At 40.5% G+C, this 20100-nt stretch overlaps 1 protein-coding gene across 1 annotated transcript in view; it reads right to left on the bottom strand.

Annotated features, from left to right (window-relative positions):
* The window catches only part of MCF2L2 (MCF.2 cell line derived transforming sequence-like 2), a 149299-nt gene that overhangs the window by 53759 nt on the left and 75440 nt on the right, over positions 1–20100 (bottom strand). The window contains exons 14-15 of the mRNA XM_016218026.2: positions 16137–16228; positions 3031–3116 (exon numbers count right to left, since the gene is read on the bottom strand). Coding sequence (XP_016073512.2) covers positions 3031–3116; positions 16137–16228 — 178 coding nt within the window. The remainder of the gene's footprint in view (positions 1–3030; positions 3117–16136; positions 16229–20100) is intronic.

The raw sequence follows: 20100 nt of genomic DNA, 5'->3' as shown, positions 1-20100 counted from the left end.
AGCAATACTATTATGAAACGATTATTTATTTGTGAAAGAGCTCTCCTCAACTGTGTTCATCTTTTTATTTTTGCTTAGAATAGAACAGATTTAAATTTACAGGAAATATGAAGGCACTTCCTTTTTTAATAAGAAGGAAGTTGCTAGACTCTTCCTTCATCAGACTTAAAGTACTGAGAAGAATATCTGTAAATACAATAAAAGGATTCCAACCTTCTAAAAAGGAAGATAAAACTTTGGTGCTCCAATGCAGGGCTGTCTTAGAAATCATAAACAAAGGGAAAATAAACACTCAGCCTGGATGGTCACTTGAGTAGAAGGTGGCTGTACACAGTGTTATTGCTAAAAACTTTTTACCTCTTGGTTGGTTTGTATCTTTTTTCCATATTATTAATTTTATACCAAATGTTAAATATTTATATTATTTGAATTTAGCTTATATGTCAAAATCATTAGTGGTTTTTTTAAAAAAAATAAATCTGTGATTTACAATAAATAACTTGAAAATTGTCTGCAGATGTGTATTTTCACAAGGGTTTTTAAACTCCTGTGTGAACACCATTTATATCTAACCAGCTTGTTCTGTTTAATGTCAGAGATGTCTGTAGTACAGTCTTAATCCTACTGCTGTTCCGATATGCTGCTGTGCCGAGGACAGATGTGTTCTTGGCATAATGGGGAGCCACCTAAAAAGCCCCTTTTGGGTGTTAAATGGCGTACACTGGACTAAGTGAGGGAATTCTCCTAATAGGTTGTTTAGGACGGGATAAAGTAACCTGCAGCCATAGTGCCTTAAGACACCATTTGGAAAGGTCATATTTTCCTTTTATTTGATACCATTAGCTGTCTGAAAGCAGATTCAAATTTAGCCCTAGTCTCTTAATGCCAGGAGTGTTCTCAGTTCCCACTGGAGTTCTCAGTTCCCATTGGTAGCAGTAGCACTTTTTACTTACAAGGCATGGTTGGGGTGTTTGCAGTTGGGACTCAAATGATCACTTGGAAGAATGAACTTGACCTATATGTGGGACATCAACTGAACTTCTTAGCTGCAATCAAAATCAGACCAGAGAACTCTTGATGTTCAGGGCTATTCAATCTGCTGTAACAATCAGAGAAATGCTAGGGGTCTACCTGGCTGTTTCCCTGAAATCACTGCCTGCTGCAGTGAAACAAGCCTCAGTCACAGCTTTCTTTACAATAATCCTTTGCTGCAGACCCCCAAGGCTCCTTACTGCCTCCAACGTCAAATCTAATCTCTTCTACCTGCTTTTCAAGGCCTTATGTAATCTCCCTTCTTCATTCCCTGTAGCTTTATTTTTCCCCTTCCCACTATTATCCATCACAAATCTCATTCATGACACATCAGTAAGTTCGTTTCCCTTGCCATGAACACCCTTTCTCCTGTACCTGTTGAAGTCTTGGAAACCCAACCCTAACTGTTCTATTAAGCATCTCCTGCCCTCCGCCCCCAAATATACACTTATCATAAATATACACCTAGCACACATATTATTATCTACTAATTGTTTCATGTGATTTTTCAAACTAAAACTGAAGGTAGGGACTGTGTATAGTGCTTAAAAATAATTTTTTCAAATATAATGATGTTATTCTGGCAAGCCACCCAAATATGAAAAGACTAATTATTCAGAATCCTAATGGACACTATCTGACATATTTTACCTATCCTACTTAAAAGTTTATGATTTATTTGATGAAATTGGAATGCTTACCACATGCCAAGCATATTGTATCTATCAACTTCAGTTCCCACAAATTTGTATTAGTTATGTATAAAATCTCAAATGTATAAAATCAAAGGTGAACTGTTGCAGCAAAGATTCATGATTTTAAGGTATGCAAAGCTGGTAGTAAAACAAAAACAGTAGTCTTATAAATTCTATCTTATGCTTAATCCACTAGTTATTTTTACCTTTTCTCAAAGTTCTTTTGCAAGAATCGTAAAGATATTTTTGTTTCATTAAATGCTGTAACTTTTCTTTTGTATTTCTCATTAGAAGTATGATTGAATGGCCTACTGTGAATTAATACAATAATTCATCAACTAACTTGACCCAATTAATTAAAACTTTTATAATTATAAGTCTATAATTCTAAAAGTAAAATTACAATTATAAAAGTAGGTAGGGTTGTAGTAATAGAAAAGTCCCGAAAGATATACCATCACTTGAGGAAAACAACAGAACACCTTGCCAAGTACTGCTTTTCAGAGACAACCCAACTGAACACACTTTCAGAGATGCTGCATTGGACTATTTACTGTGACTCAAAGATACATTTCCATCAGTAAGAGCCTACCTGTTTCCTTGAGTGCACTTTAAAGAGAAAGAATAGAAAGCAGTCTAATTAAACGAATATTGGCTTTAATCAAGGAGCAAGTTTCCTAACGATGTTTGTTCATTCATTCTACGGGCACTTTTTAGAGCCCTGTTAAGAGCTAAACACGACAGACCCTGGGAATAAAAGCAGCTCATAAGTTACTAAGTCAAATGGTGTGAATATAAACAGTGTGATGGGTGCTAGAACAGTGGTAATGATGGGGATTCTACACAGAGATATTTTCTTTAAAGTGAATTTCCACTTCTGCTTTTGGTCTTTACCACTAAACTGCCAAACATTCACACACATTGCAAATGCCTTCCTGTGAGGCAAAAAATAGCATTAAATTTGTATAAATTGTGCCTTTTGGGAACCTATTGCTTGTAAGTGCTTTTAAACCAATAATTCAATTAATATCAACAATAGTTTACTGTTTTCTTGATAGCTCACTTTTTTAAACACTGAGTATCCTTGGAAACTTGGTTTATAAGATTTCATTTTCAGTTCTTGTTTTTAGGAGATCCATGTGTTTTGTTTTCAGGTACATAAACGAAGGTTAGTGTATAGAATAAATATGTGATTTTATCTGGGAAAGGTAAGTGATGAGATTTAAAACAGAGCATACTCTACCCTGTTGCCCCAACCGCCAAGGGGTTAAAATGACTTCTACAAAGGGATCTGCAATCTTACCTGCTGGGGGAAAGATTTTCAGGACTGTCAACCTGCTCCCACTCAGGGTTCTCCCCATCATGACTGCTTTCAAGTATTTCTTCTTTCTGAAGTGAGAGAAATTTTGGTAAGATACTCTATTTTATTTGTGAGGGAGCTCTAAATCTGTATCTATCTTTCCCCCCATTTCTTTGTTTGGTATTGTTTTTGCTTTTAATTCTCCAGGTAAGCATCATACTCAGTTTCTCATTTTCTTTCTTGGGTTTTCCCCAACCATTCCGTGGATCTGTTACTGTTGGTCCTTCATGCTTCCTTTAGTCTAAAGTTTAGGATCATCAAAAACTCATCCTTAAAAGCTCATTCTTTTTACTTCATGATGGGCTATTAACACCTAGCTGACTGGCTGTTTCAATCCAGAACTCACCCGGGTGGCCAGCTACTTTGGTCAGCAAGGTGTTTAAAATTACTTAAATTAACGTAAGTGCGGACACAAGTCATCTCGTGACCGGGCAGCAGCGTTCGGACACGGAAACACGTGTATACTCGTGACCGGTCCTGTTCTCCTCCCTTTTCCCTGATGATTGACAAAAAAGATTCAGAGTTTGAGCTAAAAGATAAAGGGATCAATTGCCAACGTATCTTCATTTCTTTTTTCCCTTCTGAGTAAGAAATCAAGGTCTGGAGGAGTGGCGACCTACCTGAGGCCAGAAAGAGCTAGAGGCAGAGGTGACATAAGTCCGATGTCCACTCTCATAGGCTTATGCTCACCTGCCCCTTCCTGCCCACCACCTCCTGAAGCAGCCGTGTCCTAGGATGCGCAAAGCGGCCCCCAGCGCAGGCCCGAAGCCGGCTGGCGGTCCCAAGCCCTGCCACGCGACCTGCCGGCTCCGAGACCTGGGGCAAGCTCACTGAACATCCTGCCACGGCCCCCATGGCACTGTCTACTACAGGAAGGCTGTGGCTCTTCAGAACCACACTAGGCATTTAATTCTCAAAAAGAGGCAAGACTCCTGCTCAGTTTGATTTCAAGAAAATAGTATTTTAACAAGGAAGTGAATTTGTATAACATTGGCGGCAATGAGAGTATCATAAAAGTGTTAACTAATATTGAACAAGTAGATAAGGAGCCATCATTTCAGTTCTGCCTGGCTGCCAGGTTCTGTTTAAATGAGTTATTTTACATTCTCACAAAAGGGAGGCTAGATTTAGAAAGGGCCCTTTTGCAAAAGTACGTATTGTTAAGGAAAATTTAATGGATGAACATAAAGATTCCTTGTAAATTAGACCTGGAAGTTGAAAAATGAGCTTTCCCCAGACTGAGGAACTAATGTGAAGTCTTGCAAAACAGGTGAGAGTGAGATGCTCCCTGGTCTATGGCCAGTGTCAGAAGATAGTCCTCTCTCGGGAGTAGCAGCAGTCAAGGTAAGGTTTATTATCCACAATGCCATCCGCAGGGAGAGCAATGAAAAAATGTTCAGTGGATGAAAGAAAGTCGTGGGTCTGTGATCTTTTTCATAGATGTCTTCCCGAATCTGATATCATATCCAGAAAGCCAGCTAACAAATAAAGCAGTGTTTGGGACACTAGTTTTGTTAATGCAGCTCTAAAATACAAGGAGAATCTTACCTTCCAAGTTTATATATATTTTTCTTTTAAAATAGGATCATTTCAATAAGAATCTAGATTTATTTCCTCTATTATATATGTTTAACCAGAGACTAGAATATATTTTTCATTTCAGTTAATATACAGAAGTAAATGCAAATCTTTGGGTTCAAACCAATGTAGTTATTCCACCACACTACTGAAGACAGCTCTTCGTTCCCATTTTCTAGATAAAGCTGCACTAATCACTATGGCAGTTAGTGCTCCATTGCATCTTTTTCTAGTTCCTCCTCTGTGACATTATTGTGCCCAAACACCTGCTGGACTTTGAGCCCAGCTCGATTCACCTGTGGATCCTTAACACGTAGTACAAGGCCTTCACAGAGCGACCACTGCTATTAACAACTCATTGTGAAACTTGCTACTGCTGATAAAACGAGGCGTGCTCTTTCCAGCTCTATAGATCTGTTGCTAGTGTGGTGGATTGTAGTCTCTTATTTTATGACAACCTGGTGATGGAAAAATAACAATGACTCAAGGTATAGATAGGGACTTTGTCATCTTTTACCCCAAATGACGACATCCCTCTAATTTATACACTTTGTCATGCACTGGATGTCCTCGCAGGTCTCCTGAAATGCCTGGGCATGGACTGGTTGTGTCAACCCATGTTCTTGTGGCCACATGTCAGACAGCTGGTGTCAGGGTAAAGGGGGGGTCCTCCGCCAACTGTCTGATGGACTACAACACTGGTACGATTGAGATGTGATGAGAAGGATCCACAGCACATCTGAGGACTACTTTAATAAAAACCTGCAGTGAGGTTGGTAACTACAGGCACGCCTCGGAGACATTGAGGGTTTGGTTCCAGACCATGACAATAAAGCAAGAATCAGAATAAAGAGAGTCATAATCTTTTTGCTGATGGAGGATCTTGTCTTCAATGTCTAAAAAATGGAACATCTGTGAAGCAAAATTAAATGAGGTATGCCTGTATACTAAAGGTTTTCTAAGGTTTAGACAGATTAGCTGTGTTCTAGTGCAGTGGCTTTCAAACTTCGACCACACCCACAAGACAAGTATTTACACCATAACACACACACACACACATACACACACACTTCCCGGTACAGAGCTCCTAAAACCGTTGGAATTTCCTAAATGCAAAGAGCAATAAAGATTGATAGTCAGAAGAAACCCTTTCAGCCACACCTGAGTTTATGTTAATGAGGTGACTTCTGGAAAGGACATGAGGATGGGGGCTGGTTACCAGGGAAACCAACCACATAATTAGAGGGTTGGAACTTTCAGATCCCATTACCTCCACCACCACCACCACCACCACTCCCTCACAGGGAATGGACAGAGGCTGGGGACTGAGTTCAGTCACCAATGGCCAATTGTTAACCAATCATGACTATGCAATGAAGCCTCCATAAAAACTCAAGGAGAGCTTCCCAGTTGGTGAACATGTGGAGATTGGGGGAGAGTGGCTTGCTCAGAGAGCATGGAAGTTCTAGCTCCTTCCCACGTAACCTTGCCTTATGCATCTCTTCCATCTGGTAGTTCCTGAATTTTATCTTTTTATAAGAAACTGATAATCTTGTAAAATGTTTCTCGGAGTTGTATGAGCTGCTCTAGCAAATTAATCTAGCCCAAGGAGGGAGTCCTGGGAACCTCTGATCTAGAGCTGATTAGACAGAAGCACCAGTAAGAACCTGGACTTCTGACTGGTGTCTAAGAGGGTGAGGGAGTCTTATAGGACTGAGCCTTTAACCTGTAGTAGGATCTAATGCTGTCTCCAGGAAGATAGTGTCAGAAATGAATTAATTGCTTGGTAGTGTTGGGGAAACACAACCCTGCCCCCACACACAACAGACATACTGTCAGCCTAAAAATCTAGGAGGCAATAACAAAAAGTGTTTATTTGGGAATCAAAGGAACTTCAATTCAAGAAGTACAGATTCAGGAGGAAGCCCAAATAGTGTCCCCTACCCCCTGCAGGGGAGAGGCTCAGGGTTTTTATGGGGAAAAGGGAGGAAAATGAGGTAAGTTGTATTAAAGAATAGGTTGTTGGTGTTAGATGAAGGTGAGACTGTACTTCATAGATTGGCTTGAATTTGGTCATCAGGCAAAAGGCTACATTTGTACTTTATTGATTGGTAAGCGACTTCATTTACCAATCATTTGGCAACATTCAATTTCATCAGTCCTTACAAACAGGACATTCTCATCTAAGTGACTTTTTGGAATGTTCGCAGTTTGGTCCCATTTGGAAGATAAAGAAAACAAGACATGCAGGACAGTCCCTCTGAAATGGCTACTCGGCTCTATTTTAATATGGCTCCACTCATATCATCGTTTGCACACAAAAACCTGATAGGATATACTCTCCATTTTTTATTATAATATCCCATTGCATTTGTTTCATTCATTTATTTTTTTTAAATTTTTTAATTGATTTTAGAGAGAGAAACAGAAACATCGATTTGTTGTTCCACTTATTTATGCATTCATTGGTTAATTCTTGTATGTGCCCTGACCGGGGATCAAACCCATACCTTGGGTATGGGGACAACACTCTAACCAACTGAACTACTCGGCCAGGACCATTCATTTGTTTTTAAATCTTGGTGAACCACCAAACTGACTCCACTCTCACCACCATGATCTGTAATTTGGAAACCTATTAGAGAGTGAAAGAACACAAACTAGGTGTGAGAGGCAGACCTGGGTGGAAATCCCAGGCTTCTTTTTTTATTTAAAAGTGGCCTTGGCAGGACTTCCTTGCACCTTAGTTCTCCATCAAAATAAGGCTGATTTCATCAACATCAGAGGGTGACTGTAGTGATGAGAGATAATGTATTAAAATGTTTAGCACAAAGAGAAGACTCAATAAAGGACATTTATAGTTGGCTCTTTAATATCTGCTTTGTGGGGATTAAAATGGGCATAACATATATAAAGCAGCCAGCACAGTGGCCTTCAGTAATTGCTGGGCAATTCCTACCTGCTCACATATAATATAGACCCCATATTTCTCACTAGCTGGGAGATGTTGCCCAAATCACTAATCTCCCTGGGCATCCATTTTCTTCTGCACTAAATGAGAGAGATGTGTGATTTGGCTATGAACTGACCCTCTGCTTATAAAACACCAATATAGGTGCTATTGCTTCCAATTTTGAGATGAAAGCTAAATTGTAGCCAAAGTGCTTTTGGGGGAAATGTAAATTAAGCTTCCTAAACTCTCTGGGAGGAAAAGGGCATATTCAAATAAATGCTTGCTTTTTTCAAGTATTATTCCTTTTATCCATATAATGAACCAAGAACACTGACCACAGACCAACCCACCACTTGCTGCTACATTTCTTTGTCAGGGATTACTTATGAGCCTCATTGAATGAAAAAACGATGCTCTTTAAAGCATAGCAACAAGATCCTTGTGAAATCATATCCTGTTTCCCTTCAGTCACCCTGGTTTGGAGTTGTCCTTAGGGCATCCCAAAGGGGGCATTTTCTCAGCCAACTGGTGCTTTAAAAGGGAACCAACCCATGAACTACCCTATTGAGAGGCCAATCGGGTGGAAAAGCCTTGTCCCCTTTATGTTCATTTTATTCTGAAGAAAAAGGGTGGCAGCGAAGGCAGGCAGGTGGCAACTGCTGTAGGCCCAACATCAGGCCAGGTGCCTTCATCTCCACCCAGCCTCTCCCCAGGTTCAAAGTGACACCAACCCACATACAGGTTCTCTAGGAGCACCATTCATATGACTTCCTATGTCTTCTCAACAAACATGTAATCTAACTGTTTTGTTTCCCCTATATTTGAAGACAGATGTTTCAAAATTGAAGAAACAGGCTAAGTGCCTAGTTTGAAGGAATTTTGTAAACAGAAAAATTTCAATTTCTCTGAAAAATATATCTTTTTTAAAGTATTAATCAATTTTTTAAAAGGACCTATACTCTTTAAAAGCTAGTTTTCAATTGATTATTTAAAAAATTTCCCCCAAAGGAAAGATATCAACATTTGAATTGGATCAAATTAGTTGTCCTTGAAGTTAAATGATTTCATTTTGTGATTTTAGGGATGCTTGGAAAGCAATTGCAGTTCAGTTCCAACTCTTTTAAAGCAATGGTATCTGGTAAGTTAAGGTGAAAGTATTATTATATTATCACACTTCTTAAAGGGAGAAGCCATTAGACCGCATTCTGAGAAAAGGTAAGGCAGATATGCCATTTAAAGTAGAAAAGAGCGATCATTCCAAGAAGTGTTTAAAGCAAAGCATTTTCTGGTATTGTAAATTATGAAAATCCAAGAAAATAAATAAAGAGGCATGACAAGTAAGAATCACGGAGAGGTCATAGAATGGTGGGGTGCCGGGTATGGACAGTGGGAAGAGAGGAAAGGCGACCTCTCCATGGGCAGTCCTCCCTGGCCTCAGTCCCCGTGGTCTTAGGGGCACAGTCCAGAGTGCAAACCACTGGCCTCGGCAGGGCTGACTCCGCCACCCCCTCTCCCTGAGGGAACTGCTGGGAAAAAGGGGAAACCCTCTTTCTCTCTCTCTCTCTTTTTTTTTTTTTTTTCTGAGATTTAGTGGGTTCTGATGTGGAGAATAGGAAGAACTTCTGAAAAGCAAGAACCACTTAGAGAATCCATGCTGGGAGCGGATTCCGAGCTGGCCGGCCGCCCTGCCGCCCCCCTCGCCCTGCCGGCGCACCCACCTGGGCCGCTCCTCACTGACGCCGCCCAGAAGCCAGCGCCCGAAGATCCCTTTGGGTAATCGGGCGGCCCCTCGGAAAGGGCAAGTGCATATTTGGAAGGTTAAGGGGCTGGCATTCACTCACCGCCCATGTACTGCTGTGAAGCAGCTCATTCAGATTTTTTCCTTCCATAGTCCAGATCAGCTGCATTGGGCGGGCTTTCAAGGGCGAGGGAGGTGGAAAGGAAGGTTTTAGGACCTTTTGTAGACAAGCCCTTTTGGAAGAAGGGTAGGCTTAAGGAGACAGGCTTGAGTGGTCCTGGGTCTTTGTGGAAATGGGAAATGATTAGAGAAAAATAGGGGAATGGGTCCCCCATGCAAACTTTGCCTATTTCAAAATTTCTTCAGGGTCTGTTTTATCTATAATCTTAAATTTCCCAGCAAGCATTGTTAGTAATTAGTTCAGTGTTTTCACTGGTTAAATTGCTTTTTATAGGCTAGACGAATATTCTAATCTCTATAATATTTTGTTTATGGGCGAAATAACTTCTTTAAAAACTGCAAACATTACAACATTGTTTTAACAATGATTTGCAAGTCTTTAGTTCTGAATAAATTATCAGAAAGTGAGGAACACATCACAAACCTTTCACTCATTCCCAAACCAAGAAATGTTAAGGAAATAAGTATATCGGGACATTAAAAAGAAGTTCCCCATACATTGTGAATTTTCTTAGGCTGTTTGATTTCATGTGATTTTAACCTCAATGCATAAATGTCAATGTAACTTAATTTTTATATGTCTGTAAATCTTAACATCTAAATAAAATCACAAGTTTGAAAAGTGTTTTTCTAGACTAATCTTTGGTCCCTAACCCAATTCACAAATGACTTCCACATAACCTCAAAGCCAGTAGGTTGGCTCTCATTGCTGTGGGGAGGGGTACAGCCTCTGGGGCAGAGTTAGCCCCGCTAACAGAAAGAGGGGATGTTGGTTGTTGTTACAGATCTATAAAACTCCACAAATGCTGGACTCAGCCTTCATAAGACCTCACTTTCTACTGTTCCTCCTGAGTACTCTCTATTGGCCCACAAATTCATCCAATGAGGAATCCAAGATGAAAACCTCAGAGCTATCTTCAATATCTTCCTTTCCTTCCTGATTAAGTCTCTCCCCTTTTCTACTCTGCCTTGATCTACTTCTTCATTCATCACACTTTCTCTGACAGTCTAGTGTATTCCAGGCACTGGGGAGAACATCTGGATTAATGGGTACGAGCCTTATCCGTCTCCCTTTTTGACACTGCCATTAGTAGGCTCTCAGTTCTCACCTAGTGACAAATGTGGGCAGCAGGTTAGTCTGCCACCTTCATCTAATCCGCTCTTCGCTGTCTCACCGGAGCTATCTTTCCAATACATGGGTGCCCTCCCTGGCAACAACCTTCAACTGAAGCTTTCAGCATCCTGTCTTTGGTCTATCTTTGTAGCTTTCTCAAACCATTCCCAGAAGAGCCTCTTCAGACATCTGAGACTTTATATCCTTCCCCTCCCTGGAATGCCCTTCTTTCTCTAATCCACCTTTCAAAGTTGTATTTACTCTTTAAAGTTAAGTTCAAATGTCACCTCCTAAAAACATGCCAAATACACTTGTTATAAACTGCCCTTTAACATGTTATATTCCTTTTTCTGGAGGTATGCCATTTTGCTTTATATTATAACTATTAGAAATACGTTGCTTGCCACATGAAACTTGTAAGTTTCCTGAGTTTAGGCCCCATGTTAGAATTGTTTCCATGTGACCCAGAGCATTGCTCTGATATATATTAAATTGAGCTGTATAAGTTACCCAAATTTGACCTATCAAATATTTCAGTCATGTCAATTTTTTATTGGTCAAAGAGCAAAGCCAACAGTGGTCTTACTATTATTTTCTCTTTTTAGCTCCTTTAGTGAAAATATATTCTCATAGATTAATATAATTGTGCCCTCATGCCTCTGAATTCTGGATTCTATCTTAGTCTAAGAGCTCCATACCCACCTTAATGAGTTCACCTTTATCCCGAGTCCTCACAGTCTATGAATATAGCCTCCAGCCAGTGTGACCAAAGACGGTCCTTGTCCCACCTGCATTCTTGCCACCAAATGTGCAAGTTAAAAATTCAGATTCCTGGACCCTACTCCTGAATCAGAATCCCTGAGGATGGGACCTGAGAGCCTGCATTATTAAGAAGCTTCTCAGGGCTGCAGTGCATATAGAAACCTTGAGAATCTTCATTCTAGAAATTCTTCAGAGAACTTGGTTGGGGGCTGCCTCAAGAATTTGGTGGATTCTCTGAATCTCTTATTAACTCTAAGAGTGACAAGACTTCAAACATCATAGAAGGTGAACACTGAAATGTACTTACAGTTCATACAATTCTCTTGCTGAGAATTAGAAAGGCAAATGAAAGCTTGTGGGATTCAAAGGAATGAAAAAGCAAGGAACTGCATTTGGCCCTAATCTGTTATCATTGGGCAAAAAGGTACATATTTGAGATTAGGAAAAGCTATTCAATTTTAGACATGAACCTGACCTTCCTTCAGCTCCTTTTGGTCTTTTACACAGAACATTCTATCTATAAACAGTGGATGAAACGGGAAACTAAAATTACTAAAAACTGGCTCGATGTCAGGCATCATGCCAGGTGCTTTCCATGTATTTTTCATTTAATAGACCATCTCTGAGGTAACTTTTTAAGTCCCCATTTTTCAGAAGAGGAAATTTAGAGCATGAGAGATTAAGCAAACTGCTAGTTAGGTAGATTAAGTAAGGAATCAGGTAGATAGGTTAAGTTAGATAGGTAAGTAAACTGCTATTATGTAAATGGCTAGTTTCAAATCCCGGTTCCACCATTTACTAGTTGTACGACCCTTGGGGAAACTCTTAACTTCTCAGAGTCTCCACAGCATCAGGGATAAAACAAGGGACACAATTATCTTGCTCACAAGATGCTGAGGACTTGCAATGACACTGGGTCCCTACAGCACCCAGCACAATGTCTGGCCCTCAGTCAGTGTCAGCAACCATTCCCTTCCCTCTCCATTCCTTTCCAGCCTTGGCTTTTTTTTTTTGTAAATTTTTGTGAAGGAGCCTGTTTGCTCAGAAGCCTGAAAAGGCCTCTGCTACTTTAAATCAAGTTAATAGGTGCCAGGGACACTGTTCGTTGGCACTCACAGCTAGTAGCACTTCCTTCATTCTGAGGGTTCACTCAGGAAAAGGGAATTCTCATCAAGCCTCTGGCTTCTTTCCAGCTCGAAGAAGCTGTGATGTGAGCCGGGGAAGGCAGCCCCTGTGAGTCATGCTTTCAGCCTCCAGCTGGCAACAGGAAGGACAGGAAGGACCACATCACTGTCGCAGCAGTCACAGCCAATCTCCACCTTCCCACCCCTGGGCTTTCCCGACTGTGTCGGTGAGCCCAGCACATGGCCACGTGGCTGCCAGATGGTCCTGAAAGTCTCGAGCATCTCAGCAACTTTGTCACTTTTAGTTTGTCAAGTTCCTGCGGACCAGAACAAGGATCACCCTGCCAGACAGATGGAGCACCTTTTCAGAAAATGAGTTCTCTGATGATGACAAAATCATGTTGTGATTTTGTTGCAGGTAGTGAGTGTCAGTGACTCTAGTAGCAATCATGCATGGTTTTGGTGTATAGCTTTTTTTGGTTTGTTTCTGTGAGCATTTTTCTTGAGGACAAGGAGGGGCATTTATCACAATGTGACGATTCATGCTCCTACACTGGCTGTAGTTTCGTTTCATCTTTGGGTTTTAGACTGAAAGCCAAAAAGATGTCAGAATTGTCACCTGGAGCCCGATGCATGTTCTCTCCATCTTGGTCCTCTGTCTTGGACAGTGGCTACAGAACACAAGCAGCAATGACTATTCTTAATGTCAGTCAGCCTCTTTGTGTTCCTCTTAATAACCTATGTGTTAGATAGGACAAGGGTCTCCATGGAGAGCCATTCTTACTAAATGCTCTGCTTGCTCAATGTTATAATGTAGCACAGTATTTTGCAGACCAGATGTAAATAGGATGAGCCTGACAAGCTCTCAACCAGATAAGTGTGGTCAACTGCAAAGAAGAAACCAACACGTATGACTAAATAGTGTATATACACTATTTAGCAATGGCTAAACCACCTTTCCGGGGAGACAGAGCTTTGGCTATGAATCCCCTGTATCCTTTATTTGTTGTAAGTAAACAAAACTACTTTGTGACAACCATGTCTGGTTTTTTAATAGAACACCCCAAGTGGCGAACCCCTTGAGTTTGGTAACAAATTTGGTGACTCAGATGGAACTCTCCTAAGCGACTCCCCCTGGCCCCGGAGTGGATGCTTGGTGGAGCAGTCAGCAGCGGCAGCTCATCAGGGGCTTACAGGCTTGCTTCTCCACTGTAGCAGGAGGACCTGTTCTTTAGGGGACCCCTGCTTGATGCTGAACACTGGAATGGTGGCCTGGCCCCCTCAAAATCCAAGTAGAGTGGCCACCTGAATCTGTTTCGTTCAGCACTTCGGAAGGGAGGTGGGTAGGTCAACCCCTGTGGTCACTTTAATTAGTGTTTTTATTCCCATTTGGGGTATAGGGTTGTTGGAAAGGTAGTTTCAGTTCTGGGCATGCTTGGTTTCTGGTGGGTCAGGCAGGAGCTGTCTCCAGGACGCTGGATTAAGGGCCCAACCTGCGTTGTACTCTGGAGGGTTGAGGAATGCCTGCAGGGCAATCCAAGACATCCTTGAGTGACAATCCCTAGTCTAGTTGTCAAACTCTGGTGTTCTTTGTGTGTTTGTCAGTTTGCCTTCTATGTAAAAGTGCCGGCTATGGGAAACTCAAATTTGATCCCTGAATGCAGCTCCCTGCAGTGCATTCTTCAGAACTGGTTAAAAGAGCTGTTTATTTGACTTAAGGAAATCAAACACTTATATAAATTAAGAAATACAGCAAAAGTCTCAATGGGAGGAAACGACTTGTCCTGTCCAAGGCAGCCTTCCACCAGGCTGGGTCTGAGAGGTGTTGTTTCCTAGCTGCAGCTTCTTTGCTTCCTCAAGTTTCAGCATTTACTAACCACACAGCTTCTCCCCCGCAACTCCCACCCTGCTTCCATCCAAGGGGTGCACTTTGTGGAGCACCCACAGTCCAGATGAAGCTCATGATGGGAAATGGGAATGGCGTCCCAGCAGTTCCCTGAACAGCCATGAGGTTCCCATCAGACAGGCCACACCACCTTCACTGAGGAGGGCAGGCAGGTGATCTCATGGTTTCCAGTAGAAGTGATCTGGGACAAGCAAGACTGAATGACAGAGGTTTGGTTATGGGACTCAGGGGCCAGTCTATGGCTAATGGTGTAAAGATATATGCTTGGGGTTCTATGGGAAGAATTACCGGTTTTATCTATGAGCTGTTTGAATAAGACTCCCACTGCTGCTCTTCAATTTCTTTCTTCAATGACTTATAATTTTCTGAGTACAAGTCTTTCACATCCTTGGTTAAATTTATTCCTAGGTATTATTCTTTTTAAAGCAATTGTGAATGGTATTGTTTTCTTAGTTTCCCTTTTTGATAGAACATTTTGGTGCAGAAAAATGCAACTGATTTCTGGATACTTATTTTGTATTCTGCTATTTTACTGAATTCATTGATCAGTTCTAGTAGTTTTTTGGTAGAATCTTTAGGGTTCTCCGTGTATAGTATCATGTCATCTTCAAATAATGAGTTTTATTCTTCCTTTCCAATTTGGATGCCTTTTATTTCTTCTTCTTGTCTGATTGCTGTGGCTAGCACTTCCAGTACTGTGTTGAATAAGAGTGGTGAAAGCCGACATCCCTGTCTTGTTCCCCATCTTAAGGGAAACACTTTTAGTTTTTGCCCACTGAGTATGATGTTGGCTGTGGGTGTGTCCTATATAGCCTATAGTCTTTATTACATTGAGGTATGTCCCCTCTATTCCCACTTTGCTGAGAGTTTTTATTGTAAATCAGTGCCAGATTTTATAAAATGCTTTTCTGCATCTATTGATATGATCATGAGTTTTTTACCCTTCATTTTGTTTGTGTGGTGTATCACATTTATTGATTTGCAGATATGTACCAACCTCGTATCCCCACAGAGTATATAATATTAAAACCAAGAAAATGACATTGGCACAATCCTTAGAGCTTACTCAGAGTTCAACAGTTACACATGCACTCTGTGTGCATGTGTATGTGTGTGTGCATGTGTGTAGCTCTGTGCGATTTTTTCATGTGCTTTTTATACATAAACTATACACTGTACTACCATTTTTTAAATCCTCACCTGAGGATATGTTTTTATTGATTTTAGAGAGAGAAGAAGAGAGAGAAACATCAATCAGTTGCCTCCTGCACACACCGCAACCAGGGATTGAACCTAAAACCCAGGTATGTGCCCTGATTGGGAATCAAACCCACAACCTTTTGGTATGTGGGATGATGCTCCAACCAAGTGAGCCATTCAGCCAGGGCTGTTCTACCAATTTTAGATATGATTGTAGGAATGAATAAAATGACTTCCTCCAATAAAACAATATCTACCAACAGTTATGTGCATGACCAGTTTTCCATATCTAGTTGCAATTAAGAAGAAAGAAAAGGAAGAAATCCTACAAACCTCAGCTCTTGGGAGCACTAGTCCATGCTACATGCCTTTATGGGCATATTTTCTGGAGCTGATGATAGGTGTGAAACAGGGGAACTTGATTTATTGATAATTATGGCAGCAACAGTCTCTCATACCAGAAACTTCTATCAGTACAAGAAGGGTGATCTTACCTTGCCTTCATATTTAGTCTTGTCATCTACTTTTTCCAGGGAGTTCAAATCTGTCTCCACATAAGGTTCCTCAGATGTTTTCTGAAGAGGAGCTATAGGGACAAAGAAAACCTGCCATTAATTTGGTGATCCGGCTTCTAAATAACTCAGTGCTCAGCTGGACTGGAACAAGCAGCAGGACCGTGTTGAGGCAGTTGATTAACAAAGCTAAACTGAGTTGCTGCAGTGGTTTCCAAGGTGGTAGGTGAACTTAGAGGTGAAGGAGAGATGCAATAGTGAAATAGAGTCCTTGACCCCGGGCACTTGGCATTTGAGCCAAAGAGACAAAAGTCATATCCCACACCACATGAAACATCCAGCCACAACAGATCAGTAAGTGATGTAATGTGGTAAAGACGATAGCTTCCATCATTCGTATTTTTAAGGATCAGATAAAGCATCACTTTCCTTCTGCAGTCCTCCTTGACTTTCATACTTCAGGGGTCCTTCTAGGTGCTGCTGCTTGAGCATTTTTCATGTGTAGTGCACTTGAAGTTGTTGTTGGATTAGAAGACCAGGTTCAAGTCTAGGTATCACATACTGTTGAATATATTTTTCCATAATACAGGTAATTAATTTGTGCTTATTACAGAAAATTTGAATAATCTTAAAATCTTACTTAAACACAACCACTTGGTATATTTCCTTACAATATTCTTTGAAATGCTCTCTCTCTATATATATACACACACATACACACACACACACACACACTCATACTATGATTATATAGGGGATGGCCATGAATGCCTTAGCCAGAAGGAGTTGTTGCTAATCTGATGACCTAGCAGTTGGACGCCAGAACTGATGGAATTATATTTATTAGTGGGTCATGGGACTGTGGGACGGGTCAGTTGGCTGAGTCAAGAGGGAACTGGACTTTCTTGCTCTTGAGTTCTCTCTGTCACTCTGTTTCCCTTGTCCCCTTCCCACAGGCCTCTCAGACACCTGAGAGAATCTTCTTACAGGCTCCATGGCCATTGGCAGGAAGATTAGAACTTATTGAGAAGGCTGCATTGGGGGTGATGGTCACAAGGCTAATAAGTAAGTGGTCCTTTGCATTCTTATTTGTCAGCGTCACCACCTTGTATATACAGTTTCCTTGGAAAACTCATAGGATACAACTGATTAACCCGGGACAGGATTTTGAGCATTTCTAGGTCCCATGGCCAGAATGCCATCCATCTAATGCCTCAAATATATCACCATGATTCTTATTTTCGGTGGCCTTGATGGAGGCTGACCATCTAACTTTCAGAAGTCCCTCGCAACCCTCAGATTCTATGAGCTAACCAGAAGCAGCTTGGGCTCGCTAAGGGTTATTCATGGAGGTTGTGTTGAAATCCGTAGTGAAGTACATGTTTGCTGCCCCAGGTTATTTGACCACTGAAGCTGCTCTACAGCAATGGACAATCCTCTGGGCTCCTCACTTTCTGCAGGATCTCTGTAAGCTGAGTGAGTCTAAGTATAATAACTGGACGCTAGAAATGCATTCACTGTAATTGCCAATACCCATGACTGAGAAGCACTGGTCCTTAATGCTATTAAGTACAGTGACGGAATTAAAGGCAGGGATGTGGGAGCCACACTGCCATCATTCAAGTCTCATTTTTTCATGTTCAAGACACACATTACAGAGAAATCTCTGTGCCTTAGTTTCTTCATCTGGAGAGTGGGGCATAATGAGAAATCCTAGAGGCTCGGGTTGCTGCAAGGCTTTAATGGGTTAACATGTACAAAGTGTTTAGATCATGGTAAGCACTCAGTACATTTTAGCTTTTATTATAGCCACATGGCATTAAAAAAGATTTTTTTCACATTTCTTATTTAACTTCAGAGAGGCTAAATGTTGTACCCAAGACACCTAGCTAACAAGAGTAAGCTGACATTTCAGCCCCCATCTCTAAGCTTCCTGCCCATGTTCCTTACACTGCGAAATATAACAGTTTATTTTGACACAGACTCGGTTACTAAGGAATCAGATAAATGTGTTTGAAAATCCTGTTAGTGACCTGCCTGTGTCCACACTCAGTGGTTACACTCCAAAACAAAAGTAGAAGATTGTTCTGCAGAGAGTTACATATGGTGATTCTATTTACTATAGGGTTAAAAAAAAACACACATAAAATTCCTAAGACATTAAAAACTGCTATATTGCCAAGGGAAATTAAAGAGGACCTAAATAAATAGAGAGTTATAATATTTATGAATTGGAAGACTCAATATTGGTAGGATAACAGTTCTCACCAAAGTGATCAATATAGTCAGTGCAATCTCAATCATAATACCAGCAGAAATTGAAAGGGGATTCTAAAATTTATATGAAAATGAAGAGGAACTAAAATAGCTAAAACAACCTTGAAAATGAACGAAGTTGGAAGACTTACACTACCTGATCTCAAGGTTGAATAATAAACTACAGTAATCAAGACCATGTGGAAGATAAACTCAAGCTGGATAAAAGACTTAAATGTAAGTGATGGAACCATAAAAATCCTAGAAGAAAACATAGGCAGTATAATTTCAGACACTTCTCTTAGCAATACTTTTACTGATACATCTCCTCGGGCAAGGGAAACAAAGGAAAAAATACACAAATGGACTGCATCAAACTAAAAAGCTTTTGCACAGCAAAAGAAACCATCAACAAAATTAAAAGGCAACCCACTGAATGGGAGAACATATTTGCCAATGATACATCTGATAAGGGGTTGATTTCCAAAATATATAAAGAACTTACACAATTCAATACCAAAAAAATGAACAATCCAATGAAAAAATGGGCATAGGACCTAAATAGACACTTCTCCAAAGAAGACATATAGATGGCCAATAGACATATGAAAAAATGCTCAATATCACTAATCATCAGAGAGATGCAAATTAAAACCACAATGAGATATCACCTCACACCTGTCAGAATGTCTATCATCAATAAATCAACAAATAAGTGCTGGTGAGGATTTGGAGAAAAGGGAACCCTTGTGCACTGTTGGTGGGAATGCAGATTGGTACAGACCCTGTGGAAAACAGTATGGAGTTACCTCAAAAAATTAAAAATAGAAATGCCTTTTGACCCAGTTATCCCACTTCTGGGAATATATCCTAAGAAACCTGAAACACCAATTTGAAAGAATATATGCACCCCTATGTTCATTGTAGTGTCATTTACAATAGCCAAGATCTGGAAACAGCCCAAGTGCCCATCCGTAGATGAGTGGACACAAAAGCTGTGGGACAGTCATACCACAAAACAAGGATCTCTTACCTTTTGCAACAGCATGGATGGACCTGGAGATTGTTACACTAAGTGAAATAAACCAGTCAGAGAAAGGCCAATGCGACATGATCTCACTTACACGTGGAATCTAATAAACAAAATAAACTGAGAAACAAAATAGAAACAGAGACATGGATACCTGGAACAGACTGACAGCTGTCAGAGGGGAAGGGTATTGGGGGATTGAATGAAAAAAGGTGAGGGGATTAACAACAACAACAAAATAGTATATATATGATATGTATCATATGATATATATTATATATCATATAATATATATCATATAATATATATTATATATCATATATATCATAAATCAGTCAGACACAGACGACAGTATGGTGATAGCTAGAGGGAAAGAGGGGTGGGGGATAGGTGGAGGTGGGCAAAGGGGGGAAAGTGGACAGGAAAGAAACTTTGCTTGGGGCGATGGGCACACAATGCAGCATGCAGATGATGTTTTATTGAGTTGTACACTTGAAACCCGTATGGTTTTGCAAACCAATGTCACTCTAATAAATTCAATAAAAAGAAAGGGAAAAAAAGACCATGTGGGATTGGTATAAGGACTTATGTATTTTTAAAATCTTTTCAAAGAACCAACTTAACCAGTCCATTGCTGACACAATCTGGTGGGACTTTTAA

This window comes from Miniopterus natalensis, chromosome 6 (genome assembly GCF_054644295.1).
Source record: "Miniopterus natalensis isolate mMinNat1 chromosome 6, mMinNat1.hap1, whole genome shotgun sequence".
Classification (NCBI taxonomy): Eukaryota; Metazoa; Chordata; class Mammalia; order Chiroptera; family Miniopteridae; genus Miniopterus; species Miniopterus natalensis.
The sequence above is the reverse complement of the archived record's forward strand: the minus strand, read 5'-3'. Positions and strand labels throughout refer to the sequence as shown.